This window comes from Perognathus longimembris, chromosome 15 (assembly GCF_023159225.1).
Source record: "Perognathus longimembris pacificus isolate PPM17 chromosome 15, ASM2315922v1, whole genome shotgun sequence".
Taxonomy (NCBI): domain Eukaryota; kingdom Metazoa; phylum Chordata; class Mammalia; order Rodentia; family Heteromyidae; genus Perognathus; species Perognathus longimembris.
The window spans coordinates 53912716-53936110 of record NC_063175.1 but is presented as its reverse complement, the minus strand read 5'-3'; the positions used below and the strand labels follow the sequence as shown (position 1 = coordinate 53936110).

General features: G+C 38.3%; 1 protein-coding gene across 1 annotated transcript in view; it reads right to left on the bottom strand.

The window, feature by feature from the left end:
- The window catches only part of Dok6 (docking protein 6), a 257993-nt gene that overhangs the window by 157201 nt on the left and 77397 nt on the right, over positions 1 to 23395 (bottom strand). The window contains exon 2 of the mRNA XM_048363325.1: positions 3982 to 4089. Within this exon, the coding sequence (XP_048219282.1) occupies positions 3982 to 4089 (108 nt within the window). The remainder of the gene's footprint in view (positions 1 to 3981; positions 4090 to 23395) is intronic.

Sequence of the window (23395 nt, the reverse complement as noted above, 5' to 3'; positions counted from 1 at the left end):
AACCATCATAGGGTTACCTTAATAAAGAAAAGGAATGGGTCTTTCAAAAAGTGAGAAAGGGTGACGTGTGTAGAGCATTAAAGCGATGGCCAAGTTGGTTCAAGGCCTGTGGTTCAAGGCCAGTGTTCCCCTTCCCCCAATCAGTGAAAGAAATGCTGTGATTTTCCTGTATTAATTATACTGCTGCCTAATCTAAGTCAGTCCCAGACCAATCATACAGATGTTTCCTAAGACTCTGATCTATATCTGTTGTAAAATTAGAGAGGTTAAAAAATAATAATAATCCCAGATCCAAAGTCAAGTATTTTCCAGGACATCAGCCACCCCAGAATAATTCTTATTGGAGATATCTTGACTTGAGAACTTTCAATTGACCTCAGTTCAAATAGCAGCAAGACCAAGGTGGGCGTGAACGCTCCCTATTAGTTTGGGATCACAGCTTCGCAGGTGCCCCCCACTCCTGCCAGAAAAAGGTCTTTGTCCCTGGCCTTCGTGCTTCTGTCAGACTGCAGTCAGCACCCCAAGGCTTCACGGGGGTGGGGGGGGGGTGGGCATTTCTACTCCTTATCACCCTGCGGAATACAGTTCTCACAATACATCTCGTTGAACACTCCCTGACTTATCGGCACAAGCTAACATGGATACAACACAAGACCCGGCTGCTGCACACACGTGTGTGTGTGTGTGTTAAAAGGTGCTTTACACTCACAAATAACTAAGATACGAGAGTGCAGACGGATGCATGTATTCACAGATGGCTGAACACATGAGGAAGAGACTTTTATTCCAATAATTGAGGTTCACTCTGGGAGCCTCTCGCCAGCGTTTCAAGAGTCACCAAGCCTTTGAACCCCTTTCTCACAATATCAAGTGTGTGCTCATCCACGCATGGAGCCATTTCTTCATGAAAGCGAAATGACAGTGTGCTTCTTTGGGCGCGGTGTGCCTCTCCGCTTGCAAGCCATTTTGCTTTTAAGGGCATGCTTTTTAAAAAAAAAAAAAGTGATAGAAGGAGTAGCTTTTTTGTACTACGAATCAAACTGCTCTATGCTCTAAAGTCAAGTTCAGATCAATCACACAGATGTTTGCACAGATAAGATTTCATCACAAGCAGTGAGTCCTGGCTGACTCCAGTGCTTGTTTTAAATAGAACCATGGCTAAGGCCAGGCAGGCGGAAAGCAGGTAAGATGAAGTGATGTTACAATACCAGGCTACAGAGGATTTAGACAGGAGACAAGCCTCAATTCAAGCATCATTTTTTTTTCCTGATACCTTGTATTTTTCATCTCTGGAACATTATTCTGTCTTCATTCATCCTTCCAAAAGATTTTATTTATATTTTCCTCCCTAGAGGCAACACTCCCATTTATTTCATTAACATTTCTATGAGCTGTTTCTTTTTCATCGGCTTAGAAAATTAAGGAAAATTTATTAGCTGATCCTATGTAAATTGCTCTAGTTTAGTTTTCATCTAGGATAAATTTGTTTTGAATATCTGTTATGACAATTACATACAGCTACATTTTCAAACTCTAATGCATTTTTAATAACTTCCTTCAGAAGCTAGCGATTTGAATTTCAAATTCTTTTTCCAGCAAGAAGTTAAAGAAGTATATGCCATTTTATAACAGTTTCATATAAAAACTGATTTATGCAGCAAGATCTCTCTCACAGTAAACATATCAAATGTCTAAATGGGACCATCAATACTGATTAGCTGATATTATGTATTTCCTGATAGAGCATAACACAGAGTTAATGTTGGTAAAGAAATAATTGTATTCTTAAGTTTATTTTTCCAAAATCTCTCCTATAGTTTACAAACAGTTCACTCATTTGCTTGATTATTTTACTTTGTTGCCTAATCACCATAGTAATCTTCAGAGCAAGGCAAATAACTAGTTTCTAGTTTAAAGTACTTACACATTAACAAACATGACAAGCCTTTTAAACTTTTCAGAAAACCAATTTGTTGTATTTGTAAAGTATCCACGGCCTTTGCCTGGACTCCCCGTCTGCTTGAACTTCTGTAGCTTCCTGTCAGTTTGCCAACACTGGAGTATGCAAATTCTTTGCAAATCAACCCACAATGGAACTTCTCAGTTCTCCTAATCAAATGCATTTTTTCTTCTCTCCATAGAATTCATTCTCTTCTATTACTTTGTCGAAAAGGAGTCATGTCTAACTTTAACTTCCCATCCATTATGAAGTCCTGATTCCCAGAAGCAGAGTGAACTATTGTTCTATGCTTCTATCACTCGTCAAAATTCATCATTGTTAGCTATTCATATATTTATAGACCTTTCACATTGTCAGATCATACAAAAATATAAAACTATGAGTTATTATATTAAGCATTTACAGGTGACTCCAAACCCTTCAATTCTCACGTGCAGTATCATATTTCTGCAGACAGCAACTGTTCCTACAATGTGAACAGTAACACCTCAGTTCCTATCTTGGCACTAGACTCAGTAGTCCCACGAAAATATATATTACATTAATGACTACAGTGAATCCGTAGCCCCACAAACAGTTTATGATTGTATTGGGCCTACAGTAGGCCTTGATCTCAGGGCCTACCGCTCTCACTCAGGACTTTTGCCCATAGCCAGATCTAAACTTGAAATTGAGGTCCCTAGTTCTTAGCTTCAGAGTGATGAGAACACAAGGTTGTGCTGTCACTATTGCCTCTGGATACTGATTTCAGAGAAATGTCCAGAAGGAAATGTACTCTTTGCCTGACTTACATAACTGTAATCTTTCTGTTTAATAAGAACTTTTTCATTAAAAAAATCTCATAGCATGAATGCCAGGGGCTTACATTTCATGACCTAACAATTCCTCATTAAGCTTAATCCTATTTTCAAAATTATAGTGATTATTATATCATAATGCAAAAATACCAGTAAGACCGAGAATTCAAATAATTTCTTGTTAGCTAGAACAGGTAATATCATTTCTCAAATAATCTTTAGACACATGTATTATGATGATTTAAAAATCCATCCACGCATGAGAAAACCAAATATGCATGAGCTAGTAAGTGATGGAATAGAAATTTGGACTTAATTTTTCTGGCAATTAATTATAACTCACAGAAAGTTATATAAACTCAGTTCTTTTAGTGTCGAGTTTAAACATAATGTACATGATAGTTAATTGTGCAGTTGGATTCGTTGAATTTGTTATCGGATATTATTAATAGAAGGAGAAATTTTAACTGTGGATCATGTAAAGTAAAATTCCAGAAATTCATTACATTATTTGCGATGACTTATTCTATGTACCACCCAAGAATAATTAGAGTTAATATTTACTAAACTTATTTATGAAGCCACCAGCAGGCAATTCTCTTCTGCAATTCTGAATTGTAAAATCATAAATCCTCTCGATTTCTGCGAATTATGGGGCAGTATTTTAAGGTTTTTTTTTAATCAAAGCTATTTTTAGAAGGTCATTTCCCTTGCCCTCTGGAACCTATGTTTTCTATTCTGTCAATTCTTAGGAAACTCATATTCTTTAAACGTATGCCAAATCACTACATATTCATGATGACCATTTCCTTGTTAAAAAGTCAACTGAACAGTGAATGCCTTCTACACGAACAATATCATGAGCACTAGCTGGTCTCAAAAGTTTTATCTCCTAGATATTGGCCAGAGTTTAAATCAAAGTAACAAGTGCACAATTAACCTGAACCAAGAGAAAGTGCTTATTCAGCACCTCCGGAAATGATCCGGTTGAGTTATGTGTCATCTCATTTTGCAAAGTAGCAATAAAAATGAGCCTCTCGGTCTGCAGATGCATCACTGGCATTTACAGCGGATGATTAAAAGAAGGAGGAAAAATAACTTCTGCATTTCTCAGAACAGAGGCATTTTTTATCCCGGCCATGTACTTCTTCCCTCTGTCGAGTCCATCCACCATCTTTTCTGGGACCCCATTATTCCCCACCGATGGCCAGCTCCGTGACTTACCTTATGAAAGTTACGGAAATAAGCCGCTTTTTCATCTGGAAATTTTTCTAACCTTCTGGGTCCTTTGCTAGATGCTTTCTTGAAAACCAACCAGCATCGTCTGAAAATCTGAAAGCAAAGAAAAGAAATCTGATTATCTCTGATTTCATATGAGCTTTACTACATCAAGAACTTTACCTACCTAGTTCATCTATTAGGAATGAATTTTGCTCACTCGATTTATTTTCTAGAGTATTGTTCGTCTGTGAGAGTAGTGACCAACTAAAATAATAGCACTTTAACAGATGTGGTGTTTCATACAAAATAAAATGAGTAAACCACCTAGGTGTGAATATCACATACACAAGTTATTCTTGGGATTACACTTTTCATGCTAGTGTACTGAGCCTTTTAATAAGGTCATACAAGATATACACACATACTTCTAATTTTCTAACTTCCTAAAAGCATTCCACAAAAAAAAAATCTCTGGTAAGATTTTAGGGCTTTTTAACAGATGCTCATATGCGAACTTAGAAGGCAGTGAGAAATGTGTTCTTACAAGAATAAGCACATCTGTCTCATTCTTCTGTAGCCTCATAGTAACTACTATTTGTTCAATATTATCAGTTTCAAAATGATGTATGCAATTTTCACAATTAGTGAATCAAACAGGAAGTTATTATTGCCTTTATTTTAAGATGAAGCTAGAGATAATGTAGAGACACATCTGCCTGACTTTTCAGCCCTGGTTATTAGCACAAAACAAATACGAATGACACAAACAGTATCACTCTTGAATCTGACCCTTATTCTCCGATAGTAATCAGTCGTGGGCTTTGAGGATGTCTGTCACATGATCACATCAAATGTGAAGCCAAAGTAGTCAAAGGTGTTTTTCCAGAAACTGAACAGGCTGGGGAGTCCAGATTGGCCACAACTTTCACATTTCTCAATTTAGCTTTTTTTTTTTTTTTTGGAACTTCTCCTTCATTCCTTGGGAAAAGTTTCACGTGAGGAGATTTCAGGAATGTCCATCACTATATTTCTCTGTGACCTCTTTTCATTGCATAATCATCCCAGTGTATTTGCAAGTAGTAGAAGACAGATAATGGATTTCTTTGAAAAAAGACCCCTGGGCGTTGCTTTTATTCACTAATAGACAGGCTTTCCCACACTAACACTGTCACATAAAGACCGTGTGTTATAAGAGCATGACAAATAGAACAGCCATGTAAACACACACGTAGACCACGGCTGCTCATCTCCTTGGATAGTCTCTGGTAGCCACAAAAACCACGTCCATGATAGCTGAGCTTCCTGCACACACAGAGGTGTCTGTCTTTCTCTGCCGGGATCACGTGCACCTTTCATTTCAAATCTTTCATAACCTCACACCTTGAAATGTTTCGTTAGGGTATTTTTTTGGGGGGGGGCTGTTTGTTTTTGTTCCCTTACTACTCCTCAGTATGAATTCATATTAAATATATACACATAGAAATTATGATATCAGCTTATGGCTCATCTCGCTTCGATGAACTCAGTGTCAGGCGGATGTCTTTGCTGGGCCTTTCTGTCTTCACAGCATTTGTGTTTCAGGTTGTGGCAGAGTTGGACGCGGTGCACACAGGAGGAGACAGAGTCTGGCACGGGGAAGATGAACGAAGCCTCGGCGTCGGGCAGGCTTGGCTTGGCATCAAGGCGATACTGCTGACCAGCTGCTGACTAGCCGCACCCGGGTGATTTAGCATCCAGCCGGTCAATGACGATGGGGTGTGGGGAAGGAGAGAGGATTTGACAGGCTGATCCATATTTTTGTGCACAGAAATTTCTCTAGAAAGGTCTGCTCATACCTTAGCGTCCCTTTCCTTTCAGAATAGGCGTTTCACACAACGGGCCCATGCCACGTTTTTCTGGGGAGACTCAATTCCAACAAGTATTTCCAATCACAATATTTAGGTACTGGGATTCGGCATCCAGAGAACTCACATATCCAATGAGACTTCAAAGATAATGGAGAAGGAGAATGAGGAATAGTGATGAAGGGGGTGTCTGATTCAGGTACAGTGTATATATTTATGGACATGTCAATGCACGCCCCCCCCCCTTTCAACAGTGTAAGTATGAATATACTACTGAGTTTCAAACGTGGGCTAGGGAACTAATCAGGCTACACATGTAATTCCTTCCCAGCTCCGTGCCAAAGCTGTGCACTCTGGGAAGCCACGCAGCCCACAGAGTGTGTGTTGTTACATTAACTTGGAAGAAATAATGTTCCAACCACAGCATTGCTGTGGAAATGAAAAGAAATCATGTATGTTAAGATAATCCCCACATGTGCACAGGACAGTCACCAACTAAACAATACATATAAAACGGGGCGGGGGGGGGGGAAGCTCTTAGACACTAGCCTGGCTTAGCACCTCTAAAACCCCAATCCATATTTCCATACATTGTATGATAAAAATTGTCTTGTACCAAGATAGTTTTCACATGGTCCCATATTTAGGATAATAAGGTTATACGTAATAGCAACAGATAAAGCTATTTAAATAGCCCATTGTATATAACTATCAGTTCCTGCTAATGTTTCACTAAGGGTTCAATGTTGTTGGCAATGTAGCTATGTATATTTCTATTAACTAATACACATCTGAAAAAGGAAAAAAATGTACCAAAGGTGTACTTGCCATAAGACAGTTTTATTTACCTATTTCACTCAGTCTCCACTATCATTCAAACCTATGTATTGGAATTGAGGCCACTGTACAGTAATGCTTAATGCTTAAGTAGTTAGAATATTTTAGTTATTTTTTCCTGCAGGTTCTGCTACTCATTAAATATCTCAGCTCAGAGAACTTACATAAGCTCATTTAAAATATAATTTCCTCATCTACAGATTGAGGTCTAGCCACCTCATGAAATCTCTCTTAGGATTGTAAGAGAGCCTTCAGTAAACATGTGTTTATTTGTGTGTGTGTGTGGGGGTGTATCTGCCAAGGGCCCACACTCCTGGGTTTGGGGTACTGAACTCCCTTTTCTCAGATTCGTCTCTACTACCTCTCATCTGGCTGATATTTAGACCTGAGGACCTGGGAGATAATGAGGGCTGGTCTTGATGGTGGAATTAGAGCTTTTATGAGAACCGGTAGGAGGAGCTTGCTACCTCTCTCTACCCTCTTGCTTAGAAGAGCAGGTCCTGTGAGCACCAAATGAGAAGTCTGTTGTCTGCAAACCAAGAAGAGGGCCCTGACTAAAACCCAACCTTGCTGGCAGCCTGAGCTCAGACTTGCTTGCTGCAAAGCAAGTTGGTGATTTTCAATGCATGGTTCTGTGTTATGTTGAACCAAGCTGCTATAGCCACAACACCATTTCTGGTATTCTGGTGGTGAATTGGTGATAAGAATCTTGCAGCCTTTCCTACCCAGGCTGGCTTTGAACTGTGATCCTCACGTCTCAGCCTCCTGAGTAGCTAGGGTTACAGGGGTGAGCCACCAGCACTTGACAGTGTGACAGCTTAACTTTCCATTTGCTCATGACCTTGACCTTGTATCGTGTTCTACAACTTCTGTTTGACCAACGGTATTTTCCGTATTTCAAAAGTCTAAAGACTATTTCACAGCCAAGTCATCCAAACACAAGTTATTGGGAAAACAATATGAATTTATCATGGCTATGAACTATTTATATGTTGATGTGACAGCTTGTTAAATTTAGGTGCAAAGTAGAAAAAAATTAAAAAGTGGATAGTTTTTGAAAACACTGCTTTTGAGTCCCATGCCTTCAGATAAGGAGAATGTGCAAGGGCCGTTTTGTGTCACTGTGAAGTGGAATACAGTGCGAGACAAAGCACCGGGCATCCCCTCTACCAGCATAAAACGAGTGGAAGCCTGGGGACCTCACCTTGATGACCTTTTCATCATGTCAGGTTTTATTAGGGAACCGTAATTCACGTGAGGCCCTAGAAGTGATGCTTTACATAAGTACATTGGAGAAATTCCAGGGAAATGGGCAGCAAAAATGTCTGCTAGAGATGACTAAAACACTTCTACAAGGACAAAAAAAAATCCCACAGTAATGCAATAGTTCCCTTTTTTTTTTTTTTTATAAATGCAAGGTCCAGAAATGAGTCCATGAACGAGGTATAAAGACTGAGATTCAGGACCTGATGTGTGTTTACTTCCTACAGGATGGAGACCTCCATCAGGGACAGTTGTGGGTAGTGGGTAGAAGGATATGCTCTTCTCCGCTGACACTTCGTGGCTCCTCAAGGACTTCTGGATTGCACAGACCACTCATCGGCTTAGAGACCGTTTGCAAGAGGTTCTGCTTCCCTAGGTCTGTGCCCTAGAAGTGACATTGCTTTGTGTTCCGCCATGATTGCTCTCTGGATACCGCATGGCTCTGTCTGCAGGATGATTTACTTCCTCGCTGAGAACCCTCTCCAAAACACGCAGCTGGTCTCATCCAACTGGCTTCAGGGTACCCCCTGGATTCCCCTCAGAGAAAGCTCCATGTGGATGCCAAGACTCCAGAACTCCCCAGGAGCCCCAGCTGGTCCACACTTCGATTTTCCACTGCAGGAGTCAGCCAGCCAACTTGCAATAATTAGATACCCTCTTAATCCTCTTCCAGCTGATGAGAAGCATTTTACCACATGGCAGTCTTTTCCCCTTAGTGCTTTCTCCTTTTCAAGGTGATTTTACACAAAAGACACCCGTTTCCCATTTGAAACTCACTTCAAAGTCGATCGCAGATTTCTTGGCTTTCCTTCATCGCTGTAATTACATTACTTAGCAAGGACTCATTTGCAGGCGTTAACTTTCCCCAAAGTTGGATTTAATGGGCCTATTCCATTACAAGCTGTTGGCCTAATGAACCTTGTACTTCAAGTATGAGTTTGGTTGGGAACTTGGAAGAATTTTTGCTTATAGGAATTGCCAAACTCAAGAGTCCATCACATTAAAGAGGCATGGGGCTCATAGAAACTTGGTGTCTACAGATAAGATTTTTAAGAAAATCTCAAAGAGACACATTTGAGTGTTTTCCATTTGAGTTTTTTTTCTGAAAAAAAGTTCTATCTACCTATCTTTCTTTCTTCATCATTATCATCATCGACCTACAAATGATATTGAGGGACATCGAGTCTACTATGTGTTCATGATGTGTGGCCTTATCAAGGCAACAAACAGGTGAAGCTATCTCTGGAGCAGGTATGGCAATGTTAGGAATAATTTCAGCCACCTAGTCTGGAGCTTTGTCACCCAACAAAGTATGCTTTGTACTGTTGAAGGACATTTGTTTTGTTGTGTAATGTAGCCAGTAGACATCAGTAAGTTTAAAGCACATATAGACTGTAGCTTTAGCTATCTTTTCCATATAGAAATGAGTCTCAGTAACTTCCAACGCTAGCACTTCTACTCAATTGCTGTTGTATACCCGAATTCTTCTCATTGAGTCCTATGTTCAGCTACTCATGGTACTTGAGAGTTCTAGATTCTAGGATACAGTAGTTAAAAAGCAGTAAAGGACTTCATGTTCCTGCCCTATGGAAGCAAAATTCCTGCCTCCTGGAACTTCTGTTCCCGTGGGTGGACCGGTGACAGCAGATAAGCAAGTGCATTTGGGAGTGGCGCCGGCCAGCTGTGCGCAGAGTCTGCCCAGGGGTGGGGAAGAGGATGTCTGACACAGAGGGGGAAGCTCCTGTCTCTAAAGGACATGGAAACCCAGAGCCGGCACAGTGGGAAAGTGAGCCAGAAAGGCACCTGGAGTGGGGTTTCCTCCTGAGATAGCTACAGTGCCGATTCCCTCACATGGGGTCAGCGAAGAAACTTGGGTGGAGGCGCCTTGGGTAAGAGCGCTGAAAAGAGAGGCAGGTCCTTGTTAAGGCAGGTTCCAGACACATCCAAGACAGAGCTTTGGAACCGGCCATCTGCACTTCCACCTGTGTTCATGCCAACCTTGTGAATGGGGACAAGAACAGCAACGTCTGGAAGGAAACTTGCTAGTGTTTGCACGAGTCTGGAAACCCTCAATTCCTGAGCCTGTGCCCCCTCCCTTCCTTATAAATCAATTATGGTAACCAACAAACAGGAGATGTTATTAAGAGTCTACCTTGCAATTGAAGCCCTAAAACTCAGTACCATCTAGCAGAACCTTAGGGCACACCTTCAAGATTGCTTGAATTGGGTGACTTGCACATTGCGATCTAAACAAAGCCTAAATAAACATAATATCTCTAAGTTCTAGACTCTGTAGATTTATCTTGGCTGACGCCAGGGATTTATCTGAACTACTCCAAGGGGTTATGTGAGCGGGTAGGAATACGAAGGCCTTCGAAGTGATCAGAGGAGTTCAGCAGAATGGGTCAAAGTGTCTGAATTCGTGAGCATTTACAAACGCAGTCCCCAAATTACAAATCAAAGCAGACAGTAATAGAAAAAAAATCAACATGAGATTAAAAAAAAAATCAGTGTCTGTGGGAAGAATCATGTAAATCTGTGAGGCTACACGGCGATTGTACAACGAGATGAGTCAAACTGATGAAACAGACTGCAACACAGCGTGGCCTCCACCGCCTGCGTGCTAGCGACAGTTTCGAGTTTGCAAAAGAACATGTGAAGAACTGACCAACTAGAAAGTTGCAAGGATTGAAATAAGATCGTACGGCAAAATGGGAGGACCCGTCGCGCAAAACGCCAGCACCGATCGCAAGGACACGGTAAGTACGATGCTGTTAATCCAGACAAACAGACGACTAGAATGGAACAGGCGCCGCACTGCCATTTGGTACGAAGCACTTCAAAGCCACGAAGAAAGGCTTTCCAGCAAACAGATCGCTGACCACTGGGCAAATATAATGAGCGTCAAGTGAAAATTGGCATTCCCCAAATCCATTTCAGGTAAATTCCTCTTTTATAATGCAAAAAGCGTTTCTATTTAAGAAAAAAAAATTGTTCCATTGATAACCAAATAGGATGCCTTTTTATATATTTATTTTAAACAGGTTACTCTTTTTTCCCCAAGTGAATTCACATCATTTTGGTCTTAAGACTCAGATAGATTGGTCTAGGAATATGGCCTAGTGGCAAGAGTGCTTGCCTCGTATACATGAAGCCCTGGGTTCGATTCCCCAGCACCACATATATAGTAAGTGGCCAGAAGGGGCATTGTGGCTCAAGTGGCAGAGTGCTAGCCTTGAGCAAAAAGAAGCCAGGGACAGTGCTCAGGCCCTGAGTTCAAGGCCCAGGACTGGCAAAAAAAAAAAAAAGAAGAAGAAAAAAGAATCGGGTAGATTCTTAGCATGATTGTGAAAGACCCAATAACTAAAGCTTACCGGAAAACATTACAGTAGAGTAATAAACATATCAGGGATCTCAAATTAGACAAAAGTAGACAAGCACATAATTAGGAGAAAATAAGAAATGAAAATAAATAGGAACTGGAGAAGTGAAAATCAAGTGATGGCTGAGAAGATACTTGGTGTACACATAATTTGTGTAATGGAACACACACTGAATCTGGAACAAGCTCCACGAATTCCCAAAGAGAAAAGACAATGCAGGTATCTATGAAAGGGGGCTTTGCAAATCTCCACTGATGTTATGGAAATCCCCAGTTTCACTGACACTAGGAAATTTGAAGGAAATGGTGGATGAGACAACCCTGTGTTACTTACAAGATTGAAAATTTTACAGTAGCAAGGGCAGATTGGTACAAAGAGCAATGGTTTTCACATTCTATTGGAGGATGTCTAAATTTGAAATTTTAATAAAAAGTCATCTAGAGGCTAATAATTGTACTGTGAGTCATGTACCCAGTAGCAAAATGTGTACCTTGTACAGACATGTTCACGGTAGCCTTACTCCTAAATATTTTGGATCCAGCCATTGTGGTTTACTTATACAATTTAATACAAGGCACACTTGAAAACAAATCTAACTATGATTACGTGGACAAATCTCCAAATTGTATGGAATCAAAGAAATAGGTTAAACAAGAGAACCTACAGGACTAGATTCCTTCACATAAATTCTGCACATTGGCAAAACCAAATTCTACTGCTTAAAGATAGACACTTAAGGTGTAAGAATACCGCCCTCTCCCACTTTAAGTGTAAGTATTCATTCCCTTAGTACCACAGTGGCTTCCATCACAACCAACCACAGGTGGTTGATAGGGTGGGATGTGGCAGTGTGTGAGAAGAACAGGCCGGGAATTCTCAGCTGCTAATCATGTTCTATTTATCTAGATGTAGGCACTTCAGCATTTGATTTAAGCTGTCTATCTAGAGTATATGCCATTTTGTCTATGGGTGTTGAATTACAATTTTAAGTCACCGAATATGAGTTACTTGTCAGTGGCTTCTGTTTATAATCATTGCTATTCAAGAGGAGAGTGACAGGATTGTAGCTTGAGGTCAGCCTAGGCATAAATGAGAGACAGCATCTCAATCAGTAGATGGATGCATGGCACACACATGTTTTCCGAGCCGTGAGGGAGGCATAAATAGGAGTAGCAATGTCCAGGCTAGCTAGAGCACAAGTAGGACATCCTGTTTGAAAAATAACAAAGGAACGAGGGAACAGAAGATACTGTATGAAAGGAAATGTACTCATTACCTGACTCATGTAACTGTAATCCCTCTGTACATCACCTCTAGAATAACGTAGTTTAAAAAATAATAAAGGCAAAAGGAGGTGGAATGTTTTAACTTAGCTAAGTGCTGGCTCTGAGTTCAATCACCAACAAAAAACTATGGTCTCCCTTATAGGGAATAATTAGCACAGGTTTAGGCAAGTCACAGCAGAGGATCACAAGAGCCCAATAGCTATACCCTTACGAACACATAAGATGATGCTAAGTGAAATGAACTCCATGTTATGGAAACGACTATTATATCACTGTTGTCATCACTTTCAACATGCCATGTGTAACTGTAGCCTCTATTATTGATGATCTTCTTGTATCCCCTTCCTGTGGTTGTACCTACACTATTTCTGTATCTTATCTGAGTACACTGGAAACCGTGTATACTGGTATTAGAACTAGGAAATTAAAAGGGAATACCAAAATCAAGAGACAGGGTAAAAAAAAAGACAAACAACTACAAAAGCAATACTTGCAAAACTGTTTGGTGTAAGTGAACTGAACACCTCAGGGGGGGACAGGGGGAGGGGGGAGGGAGGAATAAGGGACGAGATAACAAACAGTACAAGAAATGTATCCAATGCCTAACGTATGAAACTGTAACCTCTCTGTACATCAGTTTGATAATAAAAACTAAAAAAAAAAAATAGGTAAAAGAATATTATGTGTTCAAGTTTTCTCAGGTACTGAGGAACTCGTCTTTAGTTTTGGTCCCTGTTTCGAAGAGGAAATGATAAAGAAATCGACGCAGAAGACTTGATCCCGCTGGTGTTTCTCAGCAGAGCAGAGGGCTGTCTCAGATGGGCGCGCTTGCCGAGGGGCTAGGATAAAGCAGTCATTGGCCTGAGTCCTGCACCGAGGCGGACATCACACAGCTTTTGGCCCAGACACGGCCATTGCGAAGCGCTGACATCTCTTGGAAGTTCCAAAGCTTTCTGACAGCGTGAGCTTATCTATGAAAAAGTAGGTGGCTAGCGACTGGAGTCTGGGGGAACCCGCAACGTGTTTGTTCTGGGTTCTTGAAGGGGAGACAAAGTGGACTTCCGGCCGCAGAGGTGTTAATGCCACATCTGGTGAGCAGTCAGATTGTGACAAAAACACAGACTAACAAATACAACGAATCATGTAAGCGCAAGAGATTTGCTAACTGCTCCCCAAACTCTGTGGTGTAACCCCAAGCTCCACTGCAACTTCTGGCTGCAAATACACTTTTTAAGGAGTGTGTTCTCTTGCTGTGTAAGGAAATGATGGCTGGAAAGATGACATGGCAGAAGGCCGTTGAGTCATTTAAAGTGCCAAACACTTACATATTCTTATTCCAGAAGATAAAAGGCAAGGACTAGCTGGCTTGAAAAGGATGATATTAAACCCAAGACCATGAGAATTCTCAGTTATATTCTACATGCTGTCGAATTTGCTTTAAGATTTATTTTTCTCCTTACTCCTTTCATATATATTTTTCATATAGATTCTCATGTATCGAAGCAACATTTCTCTCTTCAAAATGCAGTCATTCCAACCAAAAAGATCGATGTGAAAAGAGCCTGTTTACCTTAGATTTCAATAAAATAATGATAGCTCCCTAGCTTTGTGGTATTTTTTCATATGTCACAATCATAAAACATCAAATTGAACATGACACTTTTATTTTTAATCTCTGCTTAGATTCAAATCCTTTTTGAAAAATCTCTCAATCATTCCTTTAGGAAAAAAAATAGCAACCCTGAAAGCTTTCTAAGGAGCTTATTTTTGCTGCAAGCAATATCTCTGATATATCTTAGACAGGTTGGACTGTACTGTCAATATACTTTTAAGACATAGTGCTATCAAATCACATAAAGCAGAGAGAATCTCCTGTGCAGAAGAGATTTTTATCAGAATCTTGGCCAGGTAACTTGAAAATACCTCTAAAGTACATTTGTTATACCTAGGTCATAAGATATTTCTGATTCAATGAAAATCATAACAGGAATAGTTTACATATTTATATAAGGTTCACACACACTTAAACACAGAGAAATAGTTTAGTTCTTATAAAGATGCCATCCTTATAATTAGTAACCAATAATTAGCAAAGTGTACAAACACCTAAATGCAGTTCACTCAACTAAATCATAGTCTACAATGTATGTCATTGAGCTGGGCAGCAGAAAAATGCAACGAAGGCATACGTTTTGGAAACTGAGTTGATGATATATTGAATTTATCCTTGGTCACTAACATGCTACATGATATTGGACAGCTTACAGAACCGCTGGGATTTGTTTTTTCACATATAATGAGAGACTTGAACTAGATTATTATTCAAAGCCCCTAAAAACAAAAAAAAAGGGCTATATGGAAGACAAAGCAATAATGTGAATCTGTGCATAGCTGAATCTATTACCTCTATCTAAATTGTTCAAAGTATGATTAAGAATACTTTTGTGATATTAAAAAATGTCTATTGAGCTGTAAAGATTTCAAGCATGTAAAAATATAGGGAATATAAAAACTGACGCAGGAGAGTTTTATCAACCAGAAATGGCCACAATTTTTAAATTAACCAACATTCAGCTCTCTGATCACAATATGAAAAAAATGGACTGGTGATCACAATCAAGAAATAAAAATGAGATGTATTTTTGAAAAGTTAAGAATACTAAGAACAAAACATTTTCTTTTAACCTTTAGTTATAACAAGACATATTTAGCTGGGCCCCTTTGACCTATGACTGTAATCGTAGCTCCTCCGGAAATTGAGATCTGAGGGCTGGAGTTCAAAGCCACCCTGAAGAGGAAAGCACGTGATACTCTTTATCTACAATTAACCACTAAAATGCTAAAGTGGAATTGCGATACAGCACCAACTTTGAGTAAGAAAGCTAAGGGACAGTACACAGGCACTGAGTTCAAGTTCCAGTATTGGCTCACGATATAGTTAGCAAATTTTACTTTTATTCATATTTTATAACAAATTCTGTTATTCAGCTTAAATTCTGTTTAGAATTGACTAAACTATATAAATGTAGACACTCTGTCCATGGGCTTAATTTTATTTCCAAGTTCTTTGTTCTAAGAAATGACTGTACTTTTTCTTATATCCTTGATCTTATGTTCATTGATTATTTGGTCCATTACCTGTCTTGGAAAACTCTTGATTCCAAGTGACTTTGTAGATAGATAACTGTATCACTATTCAGTTTGTCCTAGGCCTTGTTCATGTGTCACTTGCATTTACATTTGGCAATCATTTTGTATTTAGTGTCAAAAATGCTTTGTAGGGGCTGGGGAGATAGCCTAGTGGCAAGAGTACACGAGGCCCTAGGTTCGATTCCCCAGCACCACATATACAGAAAACGGCCAGAAGCGGCGCTGTGGCTCAAGTGGCAGAGTGCTAGCCTTGAGCGGGAAGAAGCCAGGGACAGTGCTCAGGCCCTGAGTCCAAGGCCCAGGACTGGCCAAAAAAAAAAAAAAAAAAAATGCTTTGTAGATATCATAATGCTTAAGTTCTCTCCTATTTAGTAAGGTGTGACTACAGAAATGATATTTAGAATAGTAGTTAATTGATAATGCAATAATTTTTAGATAACATTTTCTGTCACTCAGAAATATCGATCTATTATTTTCTAGAATTTGTAGATTTATTATAATAACATTTAAAGCTCATCATGATAATCTTACTCTACATCATTTTCTTCTTTTGATTAGAAGTCTGAAGAAATTGAGATATTTAACTTTTAGTATGGCTTAAGGAAGTGGGAAACTACTGTTTAAGAACAGAATATTTAAACCCAGGAGCATAATAGAAATGATCATTATGATAAAAAAAAAAAGCAGATATAGTCAACCAGCTATTGTAAATACTAGCAAGTCCATAAACTAAGGACAAGGAAATTATACAGTGTTTGGAAAGGTATAAAACACACCAATCTGTCATTACTTATGAAAATTATCAACATGAAAAACAGGTGAATTCATGGGAAAATATGAGAATAATAGAAATTTCAGAAATGGTAACCCCTCTGTAGAACACCTTATTAACAATAACAAAATAGTCAAGGAAAGGTATTTTGAGATTTACCAGTTAAAATGAGTAACAGAAATTTCAGAATATTAGCTGAGTCTCAGTCCAGTATATAGAAATCTACTTTAGCAACAAAAATTTGGACAATTTAAAAAGAACATGTACATTTTACAACGAAATTGAAAACGTGAAATATAGTTATAAATCTAAAAAATGCCATTAAGACTACCATAGGGAAAAAAACCTAACTTTTGGGGAAGATATGAAAGTGCTAAGTAACTGGAAAGATATATGAGTAATAGAATGATTCACATTGATTCTATTCACACTAATCTATAAATGCAATTTCAACCAAAACCCTTACAAGACATTTTGTGCAACTTTACAAATAGAAAATCCCGACAGACGCTAAAGGAGAATGAGATAAAGGGTTTTGCCTTCAACTAGAGACCTACCATGAAAGTGAAATAATCAAGTCTGTGTTGATTTGATGTGGGGTAAGTAAAGGGCAGGATGAAATAAAGAATACATTTTATTTAAACTGTTCACCAAACACAAAAATCAGTTCTAAAGGGTGAATTAACTTAAAAAATGTTTGGAAAACTTGTTTTTTTTTCCAGATTTATTGACGAAGAAATATATATATATGCTAACAGTGAGTACTATAAGGTCCTATAATGCCAGTTATCTAAAACTAACTTCTCAAAGGAGATTACAAGACATTACATCCTGCAAAGAATGAAGGGAGAGAGGACTATTCTATAAAAAGCACGTGTGTTTTCGTATATGGAAGTTTTAATGAGCATAGATAAAAAAAATTGTCTTAATGTTATATTTTACTCTACGCCACCTTCGGTAAATGAATTTGATTACATTATCATTAAATATGAAAGTATTCACTGAAATAAAACTAGGCAAAAGACACCACAGTTCCCAAGATGGATGCAAACTTCTCAGCCCCACAGAACAACTACTCTAAGTACATGAAAATATATTTGGTATGTTTTTAGTATGCAAGGAAGACTATAATGAGTTAGAATGTGGTCCCATTTCTTTCAATTTCTTTTTCGGTTATCATAAATGACTGAGAATTGAGGTTTAAAGTGATATATCTCTGTATACTAATACATCACATACCATATAGCCACAATATATCACAATATATTCGAGGTCAAAACATGACTGTCTTTAACCTAAAGGGAAAATAATTCTTTGAAAGTAGCATTGAATAAAAAAGACATATTTGGATGAGTGGTGCTATTCAACCTCTCTCTCTCTCTCTCTCTCTTTCTTTTTCTCTCTTCCACACATACACACATACATATATACACACTCAAAGTTTCTGGTGGTAAAAACAAAAATCCAGGTGCCAAACATTTTTTTCTGAAACAATAAAAAACACAATAATTTAGAAATTAAAAAAGAAAACTTTCTTAGATTTTTGAAAGCCAATGGAACTGTAATTATAAGGAAACAGCAGTCCACTTTAGCAAGGACATAAATAGAAAATTTAGACTTCAAAATAACCTATACTTAAGTATATACCATTTCTACTTGAGACTGAAATAAAATAGTGATTTTGCTTATATATAACGTATTCTGAGTTTTTAATATTAATCATTTAAATTAAACCACTACTAAAGTTTCTATCTTGCAGTTGTCAGGTTAATAATTATATTTGCATAATAGGAATCATTCCATTTTTATACTTTTCAATGAGATAATGCTTAGTACTTTATTTTTATTCCATTTGACTGAAGAGAAAAATCTGTTGGCATAATGTTAGACATAACTTATTCTGCATTATAGAAGACATGACAAGCAACACTAAAAATAATTTTGGAGGATAATGAGGTTATAATTAAAATGGCTGTAATAGAAGAAAACTGTCAGAACCAATTTTGAGTTAATATTAGAGTTATTAATTAATGAACAATATTATATGAACTCTCATCTTAATCATATATACCTTACAATTTAAAATGAATTGGAAGCAGTTTTTCATATACTATAGTGGGCGTTGCTCTTTGTCTTGGCAATTATTGTTTTGGAAAGACAGTAAGATGCTGAGTTATCATAACTAAATATACATTGAGATTTATGACCATAGCTTATTTTGGTTTATTTCCTTTAGGGTCTCACAAATTGTCACCTTGCAACTTGTCTTCGTTTGTTTGTAAAAGAACAGACACTGAAACTTACATCCTATTCTGTGAAAAAAAATGCGTACTTCTCTGAATATTTAACCCCCACGGAAATTGGAATTCTAAAGCCATTCTATTTCCAGAAAGCCCTTACTGTTATCAACAGTGAATGTGCATTGAAGGAAGAAAACCTTGTCACTGGTAATGTCCACTTGTGTGTGCATCGCATTGCTGGGGTTGACTGGGGAAGTGTATTCAACCCCCCCCCCCCCCCCCCCCGCCAAAGAACCGGTAGGAAAGCCTCCATTTTCACTGTCTAGAATTCTCATTCTTTTTTTGGGGGGGGAATGAGTTTTAAAACTTACCATCTTAAGTAGCCACATAAAGGAGTTTCAACTCAACTTGTGGATGAATCTTGCTCAATCTCTCCCTCATTTCTCCCAATGCCACCCACTCACTGCCTAGGTAGCCAGGCCCATCTCCGTGTTGACCCGTGCACCTTGAATTTTACCGCTTTTGTATGGAAGGAGGAAGTTTCCCTCCTTTGGTTAGCAGTGACAGTCCCAAGCAGAGCCATCAAAGCTAAGAGCTTTCAGCTGTGCTGGACTCTGAGCTGAAGGGATCGTTAGCCATGGTTGGCGAGGTAGTGAGGGGTAGAAAATGGTGACCGGGACAAAGGCCAGTGTGGTGGGATCAGTGGCACAGCACCCAATGCTTCTGTGGTTCCTGTCTGGCAATGTGGGCTCCAAGGTAGCGACACACACACTGTGTAGAGCGAGGTGGCCTGTATGTGAACCCTGGACTAGAGAATCTCCAGTCTGTGTTGGTCTCGGGCACTTCCACCCAAACCGTTTTGGGAGAGCTGGTTAGTTCTTACTTATGCATCATGGGTTGTTCCTCATACTGTTATGTTGAGGATGAAGAAGATGACGCCTGTGACTCAACACAGAAACATTCCAAACATTGCTAAGTAGAAAAAGAAAAGTGTTTTTTTGTTTAGGAATAATCATGTCAACCAAGATTTAAAGGAAGAAAATCCAAGAGGTGTTTGAGACAAAGAATGCGTTGTTGTTATGTGACTGTGTACTCTTTTATAGAAGTTTGTGATTGCTGAGACTCCATAAATATTTGTGGTTCCCTGCCAAGTAGAAGGTCCAATGCATGAACTAAGTGTTGATTAAAAATGAATGAAGATTGCTGGGATAGACAGGAATCTTGTTTTGGAGAATCTCATTTACACTGCACTGAAGAATGAGTGTAAGACAAGACACTAAGGTATGAAATAGTGCTGACTCTGAGAAAAGAAAAGAAGCAGACAATACAGAAATTCATAAAGCATTGAAAAGAATTCTGGGTTATGGGTACTGAGGAGCAAAAGAGAAAGAAATCTAAGAATTCTATTTTTAAAAATAAAGTCTATAACCAAACTCAAAGGGCTAAAAATAAAACCATTAAAATAAAAACAAAAAATATGTTAAATGGTTGTCTAACACGTAGGTAAAATTCACTTTAGGTGATAAGCAATTAAATGTAGCATATAATTTGATTTCTTTTTATTGCAGAGAGAGGATTTATGAAGGTAGGTTGAAGGTGGAGAGGAACAGAGAAAGAAAAAGAGGAAGCAAGAGAGAGAGAGAGAGAGAGAGAGAGAGAGAGAGAGAGAGAGAGAGAGCATGCTCCAATAGACCACTGCAAGTTTTGACCTCAAAAGATCTGACATTCCAGGGTGTAGGTGGTTTTGCTAAGGCAATTTGCACAGTTCTGGGTCCATCTTTATGGCTAGATCCATGCTAATTTGTTCTCTGGATATGTCAGAGCAAAGAAATTCACTTCTAATTTCTCCTTTCATGGAAAAAGGTGATACTGAGTTAAACAATATAAGCACTGCCAACTGTTCTTAAGGGATTCTATTTTAATTATTTCAACCCAGAAGGAGGCTGAGCGATGTCACATAATGCATGATTGTGCTCAAGATTAATTAATGAAATCTGGATAGCACTCCAGCCTGCATGATGGATACTCGGTCTAGGGAGATCCAATTTTATTAAACTTCACATTAAAAGAGAAAGCCTGAATAAGTACAAGCGTGAACGCAGGGCTATGTACAGTTCACTGGCACTGTAAAAGCTGCCAAGATTAGAGCTTTCCTTGGAGAAGTAGTTTTACCAGCAATGAAGGCTAAGCTGTACTTCAGGGAAACTTCTGGATAATTGCCAAAAACAGAATCAACATTTTCTTCGCACCAAGTCACCCTGACTTGGAAGTCTAATATTTATTAAATTATTGGAAAATTAAGTATCCTCTTATTTCACATTCTGAAAAGAGTATGGGAATAATTTTAGGTCTATGATAATAACTGGATCTGATAGGATATGGGAAAGAAAGGAGAAAATGACCTCACTGATGTGATAGAAGATAGTCTGGCTAAACCTTCACTCTACCAGATATTAATAATTTAATTTGTGCATCCCAGCCCTAGTTTCTGCATCTGTAAAATGTGCTTCTATACTGAAAGTTAACTTTTAAAAAAATTCTCCAGTGGTAATTGTTATTTAGCTAGCTAAAACAAGCAGAACCACCAATTTATAAGTACAAAGAGAAGCTTGTCTTTTCAAGTAGGCTTTCTTCATGCCTAAACCAGTAGTGTTAATGCCAAATTAATACTGCTGAAATTATGCAAAATGGTAAGACTGAAATGAAATTGGAAAGAAGTTGTTAAGTAAGAAATTTGGTGAAATTACTGTGTTACCCAGTAATGCATTCTCTTTTTCTTTTATTGGTATTATAATGATGATGTACAGAGGGGTTTCAGTTACATAAGTCAGGTAAAGAGCACATTTCTTTTTCAACAATGTCACCCCCCACAGGTTTTTCCTCCCATCCTCCCCCACAAGCTGTAATAGATCGTTTTCAACATAATGTCCAGTGAGTACCAGTAACTCAATTTTAGAGATAAGGTAGCACTCCTGCACAAACACTTTAGAGGAATATTATTCATCCTAGACAAAAGTGGAAATAATCTAAATGTTGATCATCCGTCAAAAGGATAACCAAAAGATACTACGTATTATAACTAAAAGATGTCACACACTATTATTCAGAAATATAAAGAAATGAAGTACTAATATATGCTATGCTAAAAACTGTGATGTGACTGACATTAGTTATCATGCATGACCTAAAAACAAATCAATAGGAGCCACTGATCAGTGGTTGCCAGAGTTAGGAGATTGGGAATAAATAGAGGGTTATGGTAATGGAAGCATTTAACGTTTTGGTGATGAATTTGCACAAGTTTGTGGATAAACTGAGAACTATTAAGTTGAATAAAATGGTTGAATGATAGGATATGCTAATTGCATCTCACTAAAGCTGATAAACGATAATAAGGAAAGTAGGAGAAGCAGTAGGTTTATTTTAAGATGTTATATTCTATGCACACAGACTTAATAAACTTTCATTAGATCAGTCCTAAACGTTATTGCCCATATATTTATTATGGGACCATAGAGAAACAGGCCACAAGACACATTCATTCATGATTTAAAGAACCAAGAATGGATTTTTGTCATTGGCTGAAAAAAATAAAAAGAAGACCATTTCACAACAGGTGTAAATTATATGCAATGCAAATTTCAGTGTCCCAACAGTTTTATTGGAACGCTACCACACTCATTCACGGACTTGCAATGGCTACTTTTATGTTCCAATGACAGAGCTAAGTAGTTGTAAAAGAGACTTTACAGCTCACAAATTCAAAATATTTGCTCTCTAGCATTTTATGCCAAACCCCCCCAAAACCTGTCCAATTTTCCTTTCATGGTCAAGTAGTCCAAAACAGGAAACAGTCAACCATATGTGGGAATGCAAGTTTGGACTAAGTGTGGGTGTGGGTGTTTGAATTAAGTGTAGAACTGAGCGATTAGACTAAGTGTGATGTGTTTAAATTAATTGTGGGAAATGTGTTTGGACTAGGACAAGGGCTCTAGCATTAAACAGACAAGTTGGGGTCATGTCAACAGTGAATAATTATTCATTGATATTTCCTGTGTCCTACTTACCTTTTCCACAATCGGCTTTCTGAAACAATTATAATTCAGTTTCTTAAGGATTTTATCCACACCTTTTTTATTAAATAGACAACTCCTCATCAGAAACATGCAAAATAACCTAATTGGTTTTAAAACGTTGTACAGACATAAAAGAATTTTTACATATAAGTCTTATATTTTACAAATAAGTTGAAATAAGAAAATCTGGGTTTTTTTTTTTTTAAGAGTAGAATAGGTTGACATTTGAGGATAATGTCACTCATGTATTTAACTGCAATTTTAGTGGAGAAAAACTGTCAAGTCTATTACAACCTCAAGGCTAGAAAGCCTACAGAAACAGTACGAGACACCTTAGAATTCAGAAATTACATCTATCACAAGACTCATTACCTACTTCTGAGGGCTGCTTCCAGGACATAAAGCCAGCTTGCCTGTAGTCATGCTAAGAGCAACACGATTCACAGTAGCATTAGCCATCAGCATTAACACCAGCCCAGGTACTGGTCAGCAGATGAATACATAAAGAAAAGTAAAATTAAAGACCAGTTGGGAAACGCAAACCATTTCTCGTTTCTTATATGATA